The sequence below is a fragment of the Staurois parvus genome, unplaced genomic scaffold (genome assembly GCF_062004578.1).
Source record: "Staurois parvus isolate SC_StPar_1 unplaced genomic scaffold, SC_StPar_1.0 ptg000275l, whole genome shotgun sequence".
Classification (NCBI taxonomy): Eukaryota; Metazoa; Chordata; class Amphibia; order Anura; family Ranidae; genus Staurois; species Staurois parvus.
In genome coordinates, this window is record NW_028318071.1 from 3,025,629 (window position 1) to 3,042,535 (window position 16,907).

The 16,907-nt window shown below is 38.9% G+C and overlaps 1 protein-coding gene across 5 annotated transcripts in view; it reads right to left on the minus strand.

The window, feature by feature from the left end:
• Nucleotides 1–7,735: 7,735 nt before the first annotated feature.
• The window catches only part of LOC149459085 (latent-transforming growth factor beta-binding protein 3-like), a 999,560-nt gene continuing 990,388 nt past the window's right edge, over nucleotides 7,736–16,907 (minus strand). For all 5 annotated transcript variants that reach the window (XM_089681663.1, XM_089681666.1, XM_089681665.1 and 2 more), the window contains one exon: nucleotides 7,736–10,482. In XM_089681663.1, the coding sequence (XP_089537789.1) occupies nucleotides 10,331–10,482 (152 nt within the window). In that variant the 3' untranslated portion in view covers nucleotides 7,736–10,330. The remainder of the gene's footprint in view (nucleotides 10,483–16,907) is intronic.

Below are 16,907 nucleotides of genomic sequence, written 5' to 3' on the forward strand. Positions count from 1 at the left end.
ATAGAAATGGATCCATTTATGGAAACAAATAGATACAATGTTTCAACCGCTGTATGGAAGGACAGTCCCAGAACTGTCATTAATAGTCTATTTCTGACAGTTCTATGACATTCCCTCCATACAGCGGTTGAAACAGCTGTATGGAGTGAATGTCCCAGAACTGTCAGAAATAGACTATTTATGACAGTTCTGGGACATTCACTCCATACAGCGGTTGAAACATTGTATCTATTTTTTTCCATAAATGACATTCTGCAGATACACTTAGAGGAGCGCTGCAGATACACTTTTTGCCGGCTTGGAATTATTCTTATTTTCATCCTACTTCTTCTTTTTCTTCTTATGAGGATGAGGATGAAGAAGAAGAAGTAGGATGAAAATAAGATTAATTCCAAGCCGGCAAAAAGTGTATCTGCAGCGCTCCTCTAAGTGTATTTGCAGAATGTCATTTATGGAAAAAAATAGATACAATGTTTCAACCGCTGTATGGAAGGACAGTCCCAGAACTGTCAGAAATAGTCTATTTCTGACAGTTCTGGGACATTCACTCCATACAGCTGTTTCAACCGCTGTATGGAGGGAATGTCATAGAACTGTCAGAAATAGACTATTAATGACAGTTCTGGGACTGTCCTTCCATACAGTGGTTGAAACATTGTATGTATTTGTTTCCATAAATGGATCCATTTATGGAAACAAATACATACAATGTTTCAACCGCTGTATGGAAGGACAGTCCCAGAACTGTCATTAATAGTCTATTTCTGACAGTTCCATGACATTCCCTCCATACAGCGGTTGAAACAGCTGTATGGAGTGAATGTCCCAGAACTGTCAGAAATAGACTATTTCTGACAGTTCTGGGACAATCACTCCATACAGCTGTTTCAACCGCTGTATGGAGGGAATGTCATGGAACTGTCAGAAATAGACTATTAATGACAGTTCTGGGACTGTCCTTCCATACAGCGGTTGAAACATTGTATGTATTTGTTTCCATAAATGGATCCATTTATGGAAACAAATACATACAATGTTTCAACCGCTGTATGGAAGGACAGTCCCAGAACTGTCAGAAATAGTCTATTTCTGACAGTTCTGGGACATTCACTCCATACAGCTGTTTCAACCGCTGTATGGAGGGAATGTCATAGAACTGTCAGAAATAGACTATTAATGACAGTTCTGGGACTGTCCTTCCATACAGCGGTTGAAACATTGTATCTATTTGTTTCCATAAATGGATCCATTTATGGAAACAAATAGATACAATGTTTCAACCGCTGTATGGAAGGACAGTCCCAGAACTGTCAGAAATACTCTATTTCTGACAGTTCTAGGACATTCACTCCATACAGCTGTTTCAACCGCTGTATGGAGGGAATGTCATAGAACTGTCATAGAAATGGATCCATTTATGGAAACAAATAGATACAATGTTTCAACCGCTGTATGGAAGGACAGTCCCAGAACTGTCATTAATAGTCTATTTCTGACAGTTCTATGACATTCCCTCCATACAGCGGTTGAAACAGCTGTATGGAGTGAATGTCCCAGAACTGTCAGAAATAGACTATTTATGACAGTTCTGGGACATTCACTCCATACAGCGGTTGAAACATTGTATCTATTTTTTTCCATAAATGACATTCTGCAGATACACTTAGAGGAGCGCTGCAGATACACTTTTTGCCGGCTTGGAATTATTCTTATTTTCATCCTACTTCTTCTTTTTCTTCTTATGAGGATGAGGATGAAGAAGAAGAAGTAGGATGAAAATAAGATTAATTCCAAGCCGGCAAAAAGTGTATCTGCAGCGCTCCTCTAAGTGTATTTGCAGAATGTCATTTATGGAAAAAAATAGATACAATGTTTCAACCGCTGTATGGAAGGACAGTCCCAGAACTGTCAGAAATAGTCTATTTCTGACAGTTCTGGGACATTCACTCCATACAGCTGTTTCAACCGCTGTATGGAGGGAATGTCATGGAACTGTCAGAAATAGACTATTAATGACAGTTCTGGGACTGTCCTTCCATACAGCGGTTGAAACATTGTATGTATTTGTTTCCATAAATGGATCCATTTATGGAAACAAATACATACAATGTTTCAACCGCTGTATGGAAGGACAGTCCCAGAACTGTCATTAATAGTCTATTTCTGACAGTTCCATGACATTCCCTCCATACAGCGGTTGAAACAGCTGTATGGAGTGAATGTCCCAGAACTGTCAGAAATAGACTATTTCTGACAGTTCTGGGACAATCACTCCATACAGCGGTTGAAACATTGTATCTATTTTTTTCCATAAATGACATTCTGCAGATACACTTAGAGGAGCGCTGCAGATACACTTTTTGCCGGCTTGGAATTATTCTTATTTTCATCCTACTTCTTCTTTTTCTTCTTATGAGGATGAGGATGAAGAAGAAGAAGTAGGATGAAAATAAGATTAATTCCAAGCCGGCAAAAAGTGTATCTGCAGCGCTCCTCTAAGTGTATTTGCAGAATGTCATTTATGGAAAAAAATAGATACAATGTTTCAACCGCTGTATGGAAGGACAGTCCCAGAACTGTCAGAAATAGTCTATTTCTGACAGTTCTGGGACATTCACTCCATACAGCTGTTTCAACCGCTGTATGGAGGGAATGTCATGGAACTGTCAGAAATAGACTATTAATGACAGTTCTGGGACTGTCCTTCCATACAGCGGTTGAAACATTGTATGTATTTGTTTCCATAAATGGATCCATTTATGGAAACAAATACATACAATGTTTCAACCGCTGTATGGAAGGACAGTCCCAGAACTGTCATTAATAGTCTATTTCTGACAGTTCCATGACATTCCCTCCATACAGCGGTTGAAACAGCTGTATGGAGTGAATGTCCCAGAACTGTCAGAAATAGACTATTTCTGACAGTTCTGGGACAATCACTCCATACAGCTGTTTCAACCGCTGTATGGAGGGAATGTCATGGAACTGTCAGAAATAGACTATTAATGACAGTTCTGGGACTGTCCTTCCATACAGCGGTTGAAACATTGTATGTATTTGTTTCCATAAATGGATCCATTTATGGAAACAAATACATACAATGTTTCAACCGCTGTATGGAAGGACAGTCCCAGAACTGTCAGAAATAGTCTATTTCTGACAGTTCTGGGACATTCACTCCATACAGCTGTTTCAACCGCTGTATGGAGGGAATGTCATAGAACTGTCAGAAATAGACTATTAATGACAGTTCTGGGACTGTCCTTCCATACAGCGGTTGAAACATTGTATCTATTTGTTTCCATAAATGGATCCATTTATGGAAACAAATAGATACAATGTTTCAACCGCTGTATGGAAGGACAGTCCCAGAACTGTCAGAAATAGTCTATTTCTGACAGTTCTAGGACATTCACTCCATACAGCTGTTTCAACCGCTGTATGGAGGGAATGTCATAGAACTGTCATAGAAATGGATCCATTTATGGAAACAAATAGATACAATGTTTCAACCGCTGTATGGAAGGACAGTCCCAGAACTGTCATTAATAGTCTATTTCTGACAGTTCTATGACATTCCCTCCATACAGCGGTTGAAACAGCTGTATGGAGTGAATGTCCCAGAACTGTCAGAAATAGACTATTTATGACAGTTCTGGGACATTCACTCCATACAGCGGTTGAAACATTGTATCTATTTTTTTCCATAAATGACATTCTGCAGATACACTTAGAGGAGCGCTGCAGATACACTTTTTGCCGGCTTGGAATTATTCTTATTTTCATCCTACTTCTTCTTTTTCTTCTTATGAGGATGAGGATGAAGAAGAAGAAGTAGGATGAAAATAAGATTAATTCCAAGCCGGCAAAAAGTGTATCTGCAGCGCTCCTCTAAGTGTATTTGCAGAATGTCATTTATGGAAAAAAATAGATACAATGTTTCAACCGCTGTATGGAAGGACAGTCCCAGAACTGTCAGAAATAGTCTATTTCTGACAGTTCTGGGACATTCACTCCATACAGCTGTTTCAACCGCTGTATGGAGGGAATGTCATAGAACTGTCAGAAATAGACTATTAATGACAGTTCTGGGACTGTCCTTCCATACAGCGGTTGAAACATTGTATGTATTTGTTTCCATAAATGGATCCATTTATGAAAACAAATACATACAATGTTTCAACCGCTGTATGGAAGGACAGTCCCAGAACTGTCATTAATAGTCTATTTCTGACAGTTCCATGACATTCCCTCCATACAGCGGTTGAAACAGCTGTATGGAGTGAATGTCCCAGAACTGTCAGAAATAGACTATTTCTGACAGTTCTGGGACAATCACTCCATACAGCTGTTTCAACCGCTGTATGGAGGGAATGTCATGGAACTGTCAGAAATAGACTATTAATGACAGTTCTGGGACTGTCCTTCCATACAGCGGTTGAAACATTGTATGTATTTGTTTCCATAAATGGATCCATTTATGGAAACAAATACATACAATGTTTCAACCGCTGTATGGAAGGACAGTCCCAGAACTGTCAGAAATAGTCTATTTCTGACAGTTCTGGGACATTCACTCCATACAGCTGTTTCAACCGCTGTATGGAGGGAATGTCATAGAACTGTCAGAAATAGACTATTAATGACAGTTCTGGGACTGTCCTTCCATACAGCAGTTGAAACATTGTATCTATTTGTTTCCATAAATGGATCCATTTATGGAAACAAATAGATACAATGTTTCAACCGCTGTATGGAAGGACAGTCCCAGAACTGTCATTAATAGTCTATTTCTGAAACAGCTGTATGGAGTGAATGTCCCAGAACTGTCAGAAATAGACTATTTCTGACAGTTCTGGGACTGTCCTTCCATACAGCGGTTGAAACATTGTATCTATTTTTTTCCATAAATGACATTCTGCAAATACACTTAGAGGAGCGCTGCAGATACACTTTTTGCCGGCTTGGAATTAATCTTATTTTCATCCTACTTCTTCTTCTTCATCCTCATCCTCATCCTCATAAGAAGAAAAAGAAGAAGTAGGATGAAAATAAGAATAATTCCAAGCCGGCAAAAAGTGTATCTGCAGCGCTCCTCTAAGTGTATCTGCAGAATGTCATTTATGGAAAAAAATAGATACAATGTTTCAACCGCTGTATGGAGTGAATGTCCCAGAACTGTCATAAATAGTCTATTTCTGACAGTTCTGGGACATTCACTCCATACAGCTGTTTCAACCGCTGTATGGAGGGAATATCATGGAACTGTCAGAAATAGACTATTAATGACAGTTCTGGGACTCTGACAGTTCCATGACATTCCCTCCATACAGCGGTTGAAACAGCTGTATGGAGTGAATGTCCCAGAACTGTCAGAAATAGACTATTTCTGACAGTTCTGGGACAATCACTCCATACAGCTGTTTCAACCGCTGTATGGAGGGAATGTCATGGAACTGTCAGAAATAGACTATTAATGACAGTTCTGGGACTCTGACAGTTCCATGACATTCCCTCCATACAGCGGTTGAAACAGCTGTATGGAGTGAATGTCCCAGAACTGTCAGAAATAGACAGAAACTGTCACAGAACTGTCCTTCTTCTCATCCTTCTCCTTCTTCTCATCCTTCTTCTCATCCTTCTTCTCATCCTTCTTCTCATCCTTCTCCTTCTTCTCATCCTTCTCCTTCTTCTCATCCTTCTCCTTCTCCTTCTTCTCATCCTTCTCCTTCTCCTTCTTCTCATCCTTCTCCTTCTTCTCATCCTTCTCCTTCTCCTTCTTCTCATCCTTCTCCTTCTCCTTCTTCTCATCCTTCTCCTTCTTCTCATCCTTCTCCTTCTCCTTCTTCTCATCCTTCTCCTTCTCCTTCTTCTCATCCTTCTCCTTCTCCTTCTTCTCATCCTTCTCCTTCTCCATCTTCTCATCCTTCTCCTTCTCCTTCTTCTCATCCTTCTCCTTCTTCTCATCCTTCTCCTTCTCCTTCTTCTCATCCTTCTCCTTCTTCTCATCCTTCTCCTTCTCCTCATCCTTCTCCTTCTCCTTCTTCTCATCCTTCTCCTTCTCCTTCTTCTCATCCTTCTCCTTCTCCTTCTTCTCATCCTTCTCCTTCTCCTTCTTCTCATCCTTCTCCTTCTCCTTCATCTCATCCTTCTCCTTCTCCTTCTTCTCATCCTTCTCCTTCTCCTTCTCCTTCTCTTTCCTCATCTCCAAGGGCATTTAAATTAAAGGTACAGTGTTCTGCACTAATTTAAAGGCTCTCTGAAGCCTAGAAACCCTTTTTATAAGTCATCTTCGTAGCGAAGAAATTCGCATCGAATCGAATTTCACACTGGAATTCGCCGAATCAGCCGAATCGAATTTTTGAGAAATTCGCTCATCTCTACATATAAATATACAATCTGCAAATACCAAATATTTTCTGAAATTACAAAAAAGTTAAAACTTTGCTCACTAGTAGATATGGCATCATAATTCACTGCATTTCCCAGTCTCCTAGTCTCCACAGAGCGCGAGGTAGCCTTTCAGCCATTCCTTGTACTGTCTAGATTTACTATAGTAAGTCTTTCATTTTTGGTGATATAAGCATTATGGGGATGTAATGCTTCACTTATTACATTACTGTAACTAATAATATAATTATTACGGAAAGACACTTCAACTAAGTAACCTTTGAGGAGATTACAGTAATGACCTGTTTTATGCATAGTACACACGATGTGAAAATCAGTTGAAAAATACTGCTTTCTGAGCGATCATATGATAATCTGATCATTAGTATACAGCTTTCAAGAGCCAATCACAACAATTCATGTAACATTATCTGAGGGGTCAAGCACGAAAATTTTCTTGTACAATAACATTGAACAATTTTCTTTTAATCCGTACAGTACTCATCTGTAAAAAAAATCAAGTGCCCAAGACCGCACATTCTCAGAAACAAAAGAATACATTACAATACAAGACATTACATAATTGTAGAAAGCATTACATCATTGTGAAAAGTTGTATTCTGTTTTACAAGAATTTTTGTAACTTTAGTAACCCATTCATTTTCGATAAGAGACTAGTATGGAAAAAACACCAGACGATAATTCGTCCAATATTCTCATCGTGTGTACGATGGTTTAGTATCTACAAAACTGAAAAATGTAAGAATCTGCTAAAAACTTTACAATGCACATGACTGCCATAGAGAGGACTGTTTTGTTCTCCAACTGAAAGGAGTTTTCACTGCTGAACTGGGAATGTATGGCAGAAGTGTAGAAATCACAAGAATGGTTGAACACAGCAGACCATGGAGAGAAGATTGCAGCGCTCTCCAAGCAGGAAGGGGAAGAAAGGGTCCCCCCTCTGGCATAGAAAAGAGCGAGCAGCGTCCTAAAATGGTTCCAGTAACTCAAGTATGAAGAAAGAATGGATGCTACTCATACCAACCCAAAGAGTCGGATATGTAGAAGATGGCTTCAGCCACCACATCAGAGGGTGTGGCTGAAGCGACGGCTGAGGCCTCCCTCTACACATCTAACTCTTTGGGTTGATATTAGCGGTGTCCATCCTTTCTTAATACTGGAGTCAATGGTTGAACACAGTTACAAGTCCTTTGGTAGTAAACCTAACTGTGTGCATACTGTATATGTATTTCAACTGTGTACATATCGTTTTTTACCTGTTTCATTCTATAGATCTCCTTACTGTATTAAAATGTAAATGAAAGAACCATGAACACACAAAACGGATTTATATTTCAATTTAATAAACAAAACACTTGAATATACTGTAAATCCTAGCCCTTTCACATTGTATTGTGCACAATGGACTTTGGCAGTTAAATGTACTCAGAAATCATATCAATATAATTTTTAAAGGATTAACCCAATATTGATATTTAATTTTTAGTACACCTGAACTATATGGACTTGTGTCTGTTTTCCACATGACTAACTATGTAACTGTAAAGAGTTAAACCACCTAACAATTTTTAATACCTCTCAGGGACTATGTTAGTGAGATATCAGTGCTTGAGTTCCTAGGTTTGCACACAAGTTATCACCCTCAAACTTTATTGATTTATTCATTGATTTCATTCACACTGGTCTTTGGTGCATTGCATTAGGGCAAAATCAAAAGTAAAAATTGAAAGCCTTCACCGCTTATGATTGGCGATCCATATTGAAAGCTCCCTTGCAGGATAGCTCAGGTGGGTTCAGACTGGTATCTGAACATGCTTGAGCTCATCCCTACTACTAATCCTTAAAATAGCACACTTCCTTTCTTGGGAGGGGAGTTAGTGAGCATAGCAATTGCCCTATCACCTAATGAGTCTAATACCCCATGTGATGAAGCCAACTCACCTAAATACAAAATATGAATAAAGCAAGTGAATAGGTGCAATCCATGTAATTAACAACTAATAAGCAGATAACTATGGCTAAGAGAAACCCGAAAAGAGGTTACACGGCGGACTGAGTGGCTAATATGAAAAAACAGGCTTTATTACAGTCAAGGAGTATACATTAGCATTGCATTCGGGTAGCCTATTCAGTGAATGGACAATAATTCACCAAAATGGACAAAAACAAATTCAACATCAACCAATTTCTTCCAAAAAACACAGTACACCACGGTGCACAGTGTAGGCATATGCACTGCAGATGTGCTGGGGCTCCATCAAAAATGACTGTCACTGCAACAAACCAGTACAAATTACAAAAATTGCACTAATGCACAATTTAATACAATGCTCTACATTGGAGAGGTGTGACCATGCTCTTACAGTTATATAGAATGCAAGTGGAGGTGCTGGAAAGCTAGACAGGGACACCCAAAATTTCCAAGTGAACAGGAGCAATGTTTGGAATTATGGCTGACTCAGTCCCCTAGTCTCTGCTTAAAACTAAAATATCACTTTTGGGTAGACCATCCCTGTAATTTATTGGCAAATACATTTTTAGGGTTATGTAGTAGTGATAACCTGTGCAGCTTGTGGCAGTAACAACTTGACCAGTCTATGGAACAAGTCATAATTTTGCTGTATTTCTGTGAGCTAGGAAGCAACACCTCAGCCAGCCAGTGAGGGGATGACCGTGTAAACAGGTGAACATTTTACTCTGCCCCTTCTAGCAATTCTTCACATTGGAGTGTAGTTTGCCCAAAGATGTGCTATGGTGTTAAGGGATGTTGGTCTGCGTTGCTGACAGTAGCATTTTAGGGACACAAACATCAGTTTGTAGCTTACCAGTCAGTAAGTGAGATGGCTGCATCATTTCTCCTTTTCAGGCTTTTTTCCTTTATATTCACCAGGGATGAGCTCAGGCATATTTGGATACTAGTCCAAACCCACCTGAGCTATCCCATCAGAAAGCTATCATTGTAGACCACCAATTATATGTGGCCAAGGCATTTGCCACTTGCCAATTGTTATTGTGGCTGTGAGATTGGGAAAGCCTTCACTGCTATGATTGGCAATCCATATTGAAAGCTCCCTTGCAGGATAGCTCAAGTGGGTTTGGACTGGTATCTGAACATGTTTGAGCTCATCCCTACTACTAATCCTTAAAATAGCACACTTTCTTTCTTGGGAGGGGAGTTAGTGAGCATAGCCACTCCCAAGAGGAGAGGGCCATGGTTGTCACCCAGACCTTACTTCAAACATGCCTCTGCATTTGTTCAACTCCGTTACATGTTGGGTGACGAGATTAGAAGTTTACAAAAGGAAGATAACATTATTTGTGCTTTCATTTCAGCTCATGAGAAGTGACAAGAACACTGCATTTCTGGTAAGATCAATGCACATTTTCTGCACTTGCTGAAAATGGACTGGAAAGCTCCTATATATGATATTTCTGTTCCTTGGTTTAGATCTGCACTATAGAAAGGCCATGTCTTATAGGCTTCCTGGGCTACTGAACACCATTACTATTTGTGTTATCAAAAACCCCATTAAAATTCTATAGCTACATTCAGAACTTTGAATACTTACATACATATAAACTTACATATACATAATCATATACACAGACTCTATGTAAATGTAGGTCTGAATTCTATAAATATGAATGTTTATACATAATCAGCATATGCATAAATAACCACACTTACACAGTGGTTCCTGTTTTGCAGAAACATTTGGATTTGATTATGTAAAGCATTAAGCTTTATGGCTGTACAAGTGGGCATGTACAATTTCCTTTTTTATAAATAACCATATTGACTTACTACAGAAGCAGTGCCCTGCTGAACAAAACATATTTGCAGGCTTTTTATTAAATCTAAATGTGCTTTTCTTACAAGTCTCACTCATAGCTCTTGACTACTGTAGACACCAGGTCATCTTTTCCTCTGAGGTATGCAGATGTGTGGGTGTCGAGATCTTGTATATCCTAATTTGCACACACATCGAAATGATCCAATGGTGTTTATACATCGGCTGTTTTTACAAAGAGATCCTCTTGGATTCTTCTGTCTGCACTCATCGAGATCTGCAAGGATAAAAAGTAAGTTAATAGCACTATGTATAAAATGGTAATTGAGCGCTGGGAACATCAATAAAAAGCAGCTAGCATAAGAGGTAACCTTTGGAACCCAATGAAAACATGTAAAAAAATATATGCAGCGCTAATAAAGCTAATATGAACAAATGGAAAATCAGAACATAGGTTGCACAATAGCATAAATGAAAAAAAAACTCAGTCCATATTACATGGTGAGATAAAGTGATAGGTGCAATTGTCCAAGTGATCCATGGTCAGAGATAATTGTGACTCTTGTGATCTTGTAATTGTACAAATAATGCACTAACCAGATAGCGCATAAAGTGCGCATGGAGCAATTAAGACCCGCTCCTGGTGCTCTGGACTTGTGATATCAGAAGGATGTCATCTACAGGTTAGCTACCAGATGTCATCAATCCAGGTATATTCGTAAGTCATCCACCAGGAAGATCATCAGCGGGGGAGGGGGTAATCACACATCACTCCAAACCAGCAGGAACCTTCAAAAGCGGGCTCCCATGCAATAGATGAGACCCAGAGAGGCTTCTAATAGTGTAGTATATCTTTAATAAGCAAAATTACAGCATGTAAAAATAATGGATAAACTTACATCCAGAATAAGATCTGGCCACTAGGATGTCAGTCAGGATGGCCTTGTGGTATAAGTACACAGGTCAGGGGCACCTCTCTAATGCGTTTCGTGTAAATAACACTTCCTCAGAGGGCTCTGAGCCCCCAGAAAGCTAGGAAGAGGAAAACCCCGGTAGTAGTGCTTTCGATCGATGCTGAAAAGGCATTCGATAGAGTAGATTGGGGCTTTATGATGGATACCCTGGAGACTTTAGGAATGGGAGTAAGAATGAGAGAGTGGATAGGAAAGTTGTATAGAGAGCCCTCAGCGGTTGTCATGGTTAATGGAGAGAGGTCGGAACCTATTGAGATGTCAAATGGAACTAGACAGGGATGTCCACTGTCCCCATTGCTGTATGTATTGGCGTTGGAACCTTTATTGGCAACTATTAGGGAGAATATAGATATAAAAGGAGTGCAGATAGGAGGAGTTGAACATAAAGTGGCTGCCTTTGCGGATGATCTGTTGTTCTATGTGGGAAATCCTAGGATGACACTCCTAAATCTAATGAAGAGCTTAAAGGACTATGGGGAGTTATCAAATTTGAAAATCAACCCAACAAAAACGGAGATCTTAAATGTAAACCTTCCAATTAGTGAAAAAGAAAAAATACAAAAAGAATTCCCTTTTATATGGAAAAATAGAGAGATAAAGTATTTGGGGGTTAAACGTTCTGCTTCATATACAAACCTGTATAAATTAAAGTATATCCCACTCTTAAATGAGATCAAGGAGGAACTAAGGAGATTGGGAGGAGGTAATCCGTCTTGGATAGGCCGTATAAACTTGATAAAAATGATAATTGTACCAAAAATCCTCTATAAATTCCAGATGATTCCAGTCAAAATCCTGGAGGTTTTTTTTTAAAGTAATAAAAAGGATGTTAACAAAATACATATGGAAAAATAAAAAACCTAGAATATCATATGACTTATTAAGTAGAAAAAAGGAGAAGGGAGGTTTGGGAGTGCCAGACATTAAGAGGTATTATAGAGCAACAGTCCTAGCGAAAATTTATGATTGGACACATAATTCAGAGGGGAAAAGGTGGGTTCAGATTGAGAATGAATTAAGTGGAGTTACCTTGAGTAGAATTATATGGGCACCAGCACAATATAGAGGGTTAAAAGATACCACGAGTGTTTTTACATTAAATGTTTTAAAGGTTTGGGATAAATTGCATAAACTTATGAAATGGGATTTTAATTCACAATTAATATCACTGAGGAACACAGATTATTTTCCTCCAGGTAAAGAGGAGAGCACAGGAAAATGGTTTAAAAAAGAAGATATCCAATTGAGAGATATTATGGAAGGACAGGAATTGAGAACACTTAAGGATTTGAAAAAAGATAAAAGGGAACGCTTCATTAAAATAGATGAGTGGAAATATCACCAATTAGAACACTTTGTCAGAAACCTTCCAAAACCGTTGAGATCGAGAAAGGATTGGAATCTGTTTGAGAGGTTGTTAGAAACACGAGGTGACGGGAGGCGGGGCACGGCAAAAATTTATAAGACCCTTACTGAGTTAGACACTTACACAAAGCCAATGTATATAGTAAAATGGGAAAGAGATTTGGGAATAGAGATAGATGAAGATAAACAAAGGAAAATATATAGACTAATACACGAGAATATAAGTATGAGAGAGGTGGAGGTAAATTATAAGTGTTTAATGAGATGGCACATTACACTGAAGGTTGAGTATAAGATATGTGGCGAAAATTCACTAGAGTGCTGGAGGGGATGTGGAAAAATAGGCACGTTATATCATATATGGTGGGAGTGCCCGAAGATCCAAGGTTTCTGGGAGATAATTGTCCAACTAATTGAGAATATCTCTGGGATAAAGATAGGACGGGACCCAGAAGTATGTCTACTACATAGTACAGAGTTATCAGTAAATAAATACAAGGACTCTGGTATATGGTGCTATCTGAATGCGGCGAAGGGTCTGGTACCTAAGTTCTGGTATAGACCAGAGGTGCCGAAGATAGAGGATTGGGTGGAAAGAAGGAATCAAATATGTAGGATGGAGAAATTGTATTATATACAAGAAGACAAGATAGGGTTATTCTCTAAGAAGTGGAGAAAATGGGAAGAATTTATGGTGAAATATATGAAGTAGCAATATGAGAAAGATGGAAGTATTTATATATCCTATATTCTAGTTGGGAAAAGAGGTAATAGAACAATGCAGAGTGGGTGGGTTTACATGGGGAGAGGGAGGTTTATTTGGGGAGGAGGGGAAATTAGATAGGGGAGGGGAGGTAATGCGAATAAAGATAGTAAGAAATGTAATCAATGATTTGGAAATGGGTTTTTTTGTGTATGAGAATAATGATGAAATGTGTGTTTTATATGGAAAATGAATAAATATTTAAATTTAAAAAAAATAAATAAATAATAAGAGACCCCTGTGTGTCTTGAAGATGGGGGGCACTATACTTATAATGGGGACCCCCTGTGTGACCTCAGGATGGGGAGCTCAGTATACCTTGTAATGAGGGGCTTGCTTTGTGACCTGAGAAATAGGACTTACTGTGCTTTATACATTGATTAGAGTTCCCCCTTCTGCCCTGAGTAAGCGCTCTCTGTGCCTTATAATGAGGGATTCACTCTGTGAATATTTTCAATATATATTTTATCTTTTGAGTTATGGATTAGGTACTGGAGATATTAGCGAGAAGTGCTGTACTATATGCACAGATACCTTCAGGAAGAGACAAAATGTATATCAGGTTAGGCAACGCATTCGCTTTAAGGCAGGGGTGTCAAACCTTTTGACTTTCTTGGGCCACATTGGAAGAAGAGAAAGTTTCTTGGTCCACACCTAAAATACACTGACAATAAGGATAGCTGATGAGCAGAAAAAGTTGGGTCACTGATATAGATAATGCACCTACCTGAGTAATATAACTTTATTTTTTTTTCTATTTTTTTTTTATTGTAAAAGAGGGCAACATAAAACAAATGCAATATCTGACACTGTTTTTGATAAACTAACGCACCAATATCTGGTTTGATGGATGTAGTAGCAATTCTCAATGAATTCAAAAGGTGATCATCAGATATTTTGGTTCTAATTTTGCCCTTTGTGTGCGTCATCCTTGAAAATAGTTGCTCACAAATATAGGTGCTGCTGAAAACTGATGACATAAATAAGGCGTGATTGTGAAGAGTGGAATATTTTTCTTCAGAAAGATAAAATGTATAAAAGTCCAGTAAAGAGACACTGTCAAATTTTTCTTTGGCCGCATGTGTTTGCTAAGTGTAAATTTATTTTTACAATAAATTCCCCCCAACAAATTTCAACATTTTTAAGTAAGTTTACAATTTTTTTTTCAGCCGCATTTATAGCTGTCTTGGGCCACAGGTTGGATACCCCTGCTTTAAGTGATCGGTCTCACATTTGTTTTATGATACTCATTATTTTATAGGTAGTGATGCGATTGTTATTATTATACAGTGTTTATATAGCGCCAAAAGGTTTGTTCAGCGCTGTACATTAAAGTGGGGGGACAGTACATGAGACAATACAGTAACAATACAATACACGAGGGGTTCGAGGGCCCTGCTCTTTCAAGCTTACAATCTAGATAGACAAGTTTCTACATACTATGCCTCCAATATATCAGCAACTGGTAATCTGTCACTCCAGTGAGCATACCCCTTTAAGGGGATGGGTCTCCCATCCAATTCTCTGAAAACAAGTTTAAACAACAGGGGGACTCCTCATAATGCAGTAGCTTAAAATAAAAATGTATTAATTGATATTGGGGAGCAGAGCTAGGTGACGAAATTGCCAAAATCAGAAAGTACATGCAGTAGCTGTTGTTCTGATGCCAGTAGTGTATAATATATGTATGATGTGTATGGATATATGTATAATAAATGAGCATTTGTTCTTCACAATTGTAAATGCAATATCAGTTAATAAATGTATATTTTAATCTACTACACTATGAGGAGTCCACCTGTTTTCAGAGCATTGGAAGGGAGATTCAATAATGGGGGTCAGCATCCAGTAGATTGTGATCTACCAGTAGATCTTGGGCCAGGTGACTGGTAGATCATGATCTGGGTTTGCAGACCCACCATCCCAGAGCATCAATCAAAGTGCAATGCAGAGGGACTACTTGTAAAGTTGGAGCTGGAATAGGGAGCAAGAGCTGCATAAGCCGATGCCTCCTCTGTAGTGCTGGCTCCTGTCTGATGTGGAGTGATAGCAACTGCGCTCCACTTCTTATCCTGGCTAGCGGTCTCCACAGAGGTCCCAGCAGCAGGAAAGAAGAGATCTTCAGGCCAGTGTGAAGCAATACACTGGACATAATAGTATAGGGCTGCTTTCACACTGGTGTGTTGCGGTTTTCTACACAGTAGTACGGCAATTAGAGGTTTATATCTGTGCCCAGTGATCTTTGACTTCTGTTATGTTGTTCAGGTAGATCTCCACCTCTTTAAGGTTGCCTGCCCCTGCTCAATATCATATGCACAGTTATTATATATAAGGATAGATAGCGCAACATATTTATTTATTTATTTTATTCTGGTGATTGTCGGAACACAATTTGATGGTTGCAGCAACCTACATTTATTTAGGATCTACTGTACACAGGTTTCTTAATGCATAGGTAGTACGAGAGTGTCAACAACATTTTTTTTAATAATCAATGGAATTAAACGGCCACTTTTAGTCACATTGGAAACTCATGGTGATGTAGGAGAACAATCAGGAAACAGGCACAGATTTTTGTCACCCTATAACAGGAAGTGGCAGAACAAGTTCCTTATGGCAGGACCACTAGAAGGGATAAACTGAATGTCATGTGAATAATATTAGTAACGTTATTATACATTTCAGTTACATGTTGTTGTCATATATCAAGGATGAGGAGTGATAATTATTGTTCTAAAGATTGTTGAGACAAGAGTTTGCTAGCCGATATGGAAATAAAAACTCCCCTATCTAAGAAATGTGTTTTCCAGCAGCAGCTCAGTTCATCCAGAGAAAGGCTTTTTTTATTTGGTACCGGAACAGTCCAAATGATACTTGCAACAGATGACAAATAATAAATATTACAACAAACAACAGCCTTCAGAGTCCCAGTTAAGAAATGTCATATCAAGAGATACTATACCATCCAGCACTTATATCCAACCTACAGTTGCAAGAAAAAGTATGTGAACCCCTTGGGATTACATGGAGTTTTGCATGAATTGGGCATATAATGTGCTCTGAACGTCGTCTAAGTCACAACAATAGAAGAACACAGTCTGCTGAACACAATACTACACAAACAGTAGATGTTGCCATGGTTTAATTGCACATAACATGTAAACATTCACAGTGCAGGGAGGAAAAAGTATGTGAGGCCCTAGCTTAATGACTCCCAGAGCTAATTGGAGCCAGGAGTGAGCCAACCTTGACTCCAATCAGTGTGATGATATTGGATGTGTTGCTGACAGCTGTCCTGCCCTTACAAAACACACACCTGTTTTGGGTTTACTGGTTTCAAGAAGCACTGTCTGATGTGAACCATGCCTCGCAGAAAAGAGCTCTCAGAAGACCTACGATCAAGAATTGTTGACTTGCATGAAGCTGGAAAGGGTTACAAAAGTATCTCCAAAAGCCTTGATGTTCATGTGTCCACGGTAAGACAGACTGTCTACAAATGGAGAAAGTTTAGCACTGTTGCTACTCTCCCTAGGCGTGGTCGTCCTGTAAAAATGACTGCAAGAGCACAGCGCAGAATGCTGCATGAGGTAAAGAAGAAAC